Source organism: Frankliniella occidentalis, unplaced genomic scaffold, assembly GCF_000697945.3.
Source record: "Frankliniella occidentalis isolate FOCC.00 unplaced genomic scaffold, Focc_3.1 Scaffold11, whole genome shotgun sequence".
NCBI lineage: Eukaryota > Metazoa > Arthropoda > Insecta > Thysanoptera > Thripidae > Frankliniella > Frankliniella occidentalis.
Genome location: NW_026267141.1, coordinates 945,911 through 951,106, shown reverse-complemented (window position 1 = coordinate 951,106; position 5,196 = coordinate 945,911). Strand labels below are relative to the sequence as shown.

Genomic DNA, 5,196 nt, shown 5'->3' with positions numbered 1-5,196 from the left:
GAGAGAGAGAGAGAGAGAGAGAGAGAGATAGAGAGAGAGAGAGAGAGCGGTGCGCTGTTGTATAAGGCACAAGTCAACGAACCGTCGACCCAGTTTTGCACACACTTGCTGCGGCGGCGCTGGCGGCGGCAGTAGCGGCAGGAGGGGGGGTGGAGGAGGGGAGGGGCGGGCGCAGGAGGGGGACGGCCGTCTGCGGGAGGTGTGGAGGCGGATGTGGACCCGACGCGGAGGGAGGAGGTGGGCGTCGTGGATGTCCACGACGCATCGGAGGCTGACGACGACCCGGAGGCCGACGACGTCGGCGTCGTGGGCGTGGGTTGACGCGGAGGTCGATGCTTGCGACGCGCAGAGTTTCATTGCCGCACGTTTGTTGAAGTGGAAATAGCGTGGATTTCGGGTTCCACGGCACTTCCATACGGCGGTCTTGTTGCCTTGCCAAGCGGGGAAAAAAATAGTCTCGGGTGCAAACGAGATTTGAACCCGTGACAGCGGGCCGGGCCGGGCCGGGCCGTGCGGCGTGCGGTATGTTCTCGGTCGACTGAGCCCGTCCGTAGCGTACCGCGACGAGTCACGCTGGGGGGCCTGGGGGGCAAGGTCCCGGGGGAAGAGGGGGGGGGGAGCTCGCGTCACAGTTGAGGTGCTTGCGCCGATAGAAGGGTTAACTGTTATGGGCAGGGGCCAGAGTGGCACCAAATCACTTTCGGGCTCTGTATAGTGTTATTTCCCGGTTATGACGTGAATAAATTACGTAATTAAACAATAGACATTTACAATAAGCCAAATGGGCGCTGTAAAGGAAATCATAAGACATTTTGCTCCAACTCATTCAATGGTTATCACGCAAGGAGGAGGAGGAGGAGGAGAAGAAGAAGAAGAAGAAGAAGAAGAAGAAGAAGAAGAAGAAGAAGAAGAAGAAGAAGAAGAAGAAGATGAAGAAGCTCACGCGGGATCGACTACGACATGAACCGGACCAAACACGCCTGCTTTTGCTTTCGTCCGAGACGCGCCGAGACGCCACGCCACGCCACAGCCGCGAAGTGAACCTGTTCGCCGCGCAAGGCGGGGCGTCGAGGAATGAGGAATGAATCACACGTGGAGGATCAGAGGGGAAAGAAAAAAAAAGAAGAAGCGGCACGCGGAATGTGAAATAAAAGTGAAATGACGAGGACGGGGAATCGCGAAAGTGAAATGAGCGACGCGAGCTGCACTCGTACGGGGGAAGATGAGTATATAGCTCGGTTCGTTTCTCATCTTCATTTAAACTATGGAAACACGTCAATCTCAAGCTTTTGACATTTTTATTAAAAAGTTCCATCGTAATACAAAGGCAGGACTTTTCGCCTTTTTATGGAACATAGAAACTTCTATGCTCCCGCAAAAAATGTGATAATTTTTGTAGTCTTTTCTATTTCGGTGAAGTACTGTGAATTGAAATTTTATGGTAACGTAATACTGCACTTAACAATTTCAATGATAATGGAAATAGGGAAGTCTTCAATAAACGTTGTACATTTCCTGCTATTTTTCAACCTGGAATACTTTTATTAAAAACAAAAATATACGCTAGCAATCCGGGACTGCTCCATATTTTCCGACTTGAGCTGTTATTCATGGTTTACAGCCGGTCCCCGCCGGCTGGGCTGGGCTGGGCCCCGCGGGCCCCCGCCCCGCGACCTACTTCTCTCCAGGTGGGGCCCCGCGGGCCCGCGGGGTCAGCGACCGCCAGAAAGGGAAATGACGGGCGGACCCCGTGGCGGGGCCAGAGGACGCCGTGTGGGATAAAGAGGCTGAGCCAGGGAAAGAAATTGGTAAGGTGGAGTTTAAATAGTCAGAAGCTCCCTTCTTAAAGGCACAGGTTGAACCAATACGCGGTCACTAACCTCGTTGATCTATATTTAACCGCTTCTGTTCATTTATGAAAATTCCCCGTTAATGATGATACATCTGCCGCGTGGGCGCCGCGCAGAAAGGGGAAGCGCGACCGTTTTCTCTTCATCCTAGAGGCGGGACTATGGTGGTGACGTCACTCGCGGCCAGCCGTTCAACAACCCGCGCCAGACTGTACACACAACTCTCTCAGCCTGTGGCCCGTGGTACAGTACAGAAGTCAAAGAGACCGCTGCTGCCGGGATCAGAGGCCGCCACCAAACTTATTCATCCCGAAATTGTTTTGTTTGATCAGTAGAATACAGCAACATTATGGAATTGTAAGATAATTAGCTTATAACACTTTGTTGTACTTTTCTACAATCTTCGGTGCAAAAGTGCATCTTTCACATGTTTATTTTCCGAACATAATCTGTTGTGATTTGTCACAGTGTATACGATAGGGCCGAGGACCGAGTCGCGCGCGCCGAGCGTGTAATGAGTTCCGGACGCTAGCGCGATCTGTCGGGGAACGTAGGAACAAGGCGGCGGAGGTTAGGAGTGGGGCAGAGTCGGCGGCCGAAGCGCGCCAACATTTGGAAAGGTCGGACGCGGGCGGGCCGCGGTGAGCCGCGAGCTCAGCTGACTGAGAGCGACTAGAGGCGAGGGGAGAGTCAGCTGAGAAAGGCTGAAGGAGTTCAAGAGTATCTGAATGTGTAAAAAAAGATTCGTACGGAAGTGATTCGGTAAAGCTAAGAATATTATAAAATCGTGAAGCATTACAAAATCTTTTGACTTTTGGCTCTATTCAATTTTTGGATGCAGTCATACGCTTTAGAGTTGAACACTTGAAAGCACAAGAATTCCCAGTCAAACTCACAAAAGTATCCGACAAAGTGATGGACACTTTTAGTACGCCGGTGCACGCCGGTAAGTTCAATTTCGTTGAGGGTGAACGAAAGCAGACGATGATGGCGGTAGAGCGGTCTCTGTACACCGAAAAAAAAGTCGTTCTTAATTCTACAGCAGGGCATTAAATTTCAAAGAACATCGACCTTACGTTAAGAAATATTAATTATAGTATTTGGAGCGTAAGAAAGCGTAACGTTAAAGTAAGAACATTGGTATTGAAAATTTAAGGCAAATCAAACCAAGGACATCTTTTTATGGTCTAGGAAAGAACTGCAGTGGTGGGAAGGTACCTGTTAGGCAGAAAAAAGTGTGTTCTTATCTATTTGCGTTAGAAAAAGGCTGCCAGCCGGACGCACCGGGCCCACCGGGTGAGTTCCCCCAAACGCGCGAGAGGTAAATCCCACATCACGAGCATCCCATCCCAGATCCCGGTCCAGAACACAATCCGGATCCTCCCTGCCCGATCCCTGCCTCGGATCAGCTGAGAGGTCGAGCTGACGTGCTCTAATCAGCTGTTCCTCACCTCCGCCTCGCCTTCCACTTTCACATTCACATTTCAACGAGATGAAATAGAATCTGGTGGAAAGTGATGGCTGAGCGCCCATGCCTGCTCTGATGTCGTGGGCCACTGGGCCACGCTCATGTCAGGTCAGGTTGGACCTCTACGCTACGCCCCATGATGGCTGGATGGATACGTACAGTGAATCATGGCCATCTTTTTGAAGAGCTATCCCAATAATTAAGTTAGGAATTCTCGCGGAGGTGTCCGCCCACTTTGAGAAATTGTCGTTCAGGGTACAGGAAAATTTTCTATGAGAGATAACGTACAATTACAATTCGATATTGCACATTTACAAGCATTGCCTATCGACTTGGAATTAAATGAAGGGCAAGAGTGGGACGTTGTATACATATTTTGTAAATAGCAAATTACAAAATATATCGTACATCTACAAACATATTTTTAACAGTGCCTCTTCAACAATCGTGCGCAACACGATAACACTATAAAAAATTGCCTTAAAATTAATAGATTCTTTTTTCCCCTTCTGCAGGAAGCATGACCCTCACCAGCGCGCCCTGTGAGGTGGACACCATGAGCCTGTTCCAGGACCTGAAGCTCAAAAGACGGAAGGTCGACTCCCGTTGTAGCAGCGATGGTGAGTATTGTTCCAGTATTTCAGTATTGTAACAATCCTTACAATAAAATTTCCCAATTTTAAACATCTTTTTAAAGTAAACCTTGGTTTAAATTTGAAATGTTTGAAACTGCCCAGGGCCGGTTACGACCTCGTTACCAATGAGAATGGTTGAAACGAATCAAACAATGTCGGTTCATGTTCGAATGCTGCTCTCTTGCCGCACCATGACCCCTGCCCGCCTAGTGAGTATGCAGTCTCGTAGTGCTGCAGCTCATTCAAAGAAACACCCGGTACCTGCTGAAGGGAAAGGGAACGAGGAGGTGAGATGCCCGAAGGCGTCCTCGACCTTGAGAGAGGGAGAGAAAGAATAGGATAAGGCTGCCCCCCTTTTTCCCTACACGTATTCCTATTTTTCCTTAACCCGATTTTTTTTATTAAAGCGTGTTTACATTATATTATGATGAAACGTACACACTAACAGATTTGTAGGTTTTATTTGTACAAAGTTGCGCATACATTGCATTCGCACAAATTTGTGCGAAGAAGTGCATGTTTTTATGCATACGTATACACAAATTCGTACATATTTGCGCACAAATTCGTGTAAATCGAAATGTATGCGCAACTTTGTGCAAACGTATGCACAAAAAACTACAAATACATTTAGTGTGTAGTCAACACCTTTGGTCTTTCTGCTCATTTAGTTCAAACAATTTTGTTACTAACGAAAGGGCACATCGACTGACTCTTGCCTCGCCATTTCAGCACCTAGAACGAGAGAGAGAGAGAGAGAGAGAGAGAGAGAGAGAGAGAGAGAGAGAGAGAGAGAGAGAGAGAGAGAGAGAGAGAGAGGGAGGGAGGGGGGCAACGCTACCATTTTCCCGAAGGGACGGTCGTGCAGATTTCCCAGCAGGCGAACTACGCGCCACGCCAACTCTGTTCCTAAAGAAACACACAGAATATCTGGACCAATCTGGACATTGGTACATTGAACAGCAGCAGCAGCATAGGAGGAGGAGGAGGAGGAGGTTTTCTGCTCGCATACCAAGTTGACCCCACCCCACGACGGCGGCGGTGTTTCGTCTGTCGTCTGGTCTTCCCTCTTCCCTCTGCCCCCTCCTCCTTCCCTGCCTCCCAGCAGCAGGTGGCTACCGGACAATTGCAGACGAGGCGGGGGAGGGAGAGGAGGGTGGGTCGTTGAAATATCGCACGCGAGTGTGTTTGTTGGAGGAAGCGGCAAGCAGGGCGGGGCTGGGTGAGGCAGGGCGGGGGAGGG

The 5,196-nt window shown here is 49.6% G+C and overlaps 1 protein-coding gene across 1 annotated transcript in view; it reads left to right on the top strand.

Annotated features, from left to right (window-relative positions):
- Window positions 1-5,196, top strand: part of LOC113215183 (hormone receptor 4) — a 129,436-nt gene that overhangs the window by 100,355 nt on the left and 23,885 nt on the right. Inside the window, exon 3 of the mRNA XM_052277621.1 lies at window positions 3,834-3,938. Coding sequence (XP_052133581.1) covers window positions 3,834-3,938 — 105 coding nt within the window. The remainder of the gene's footprint in view (window positions 1-3,833; window positions 3,939-5,196) is intronic.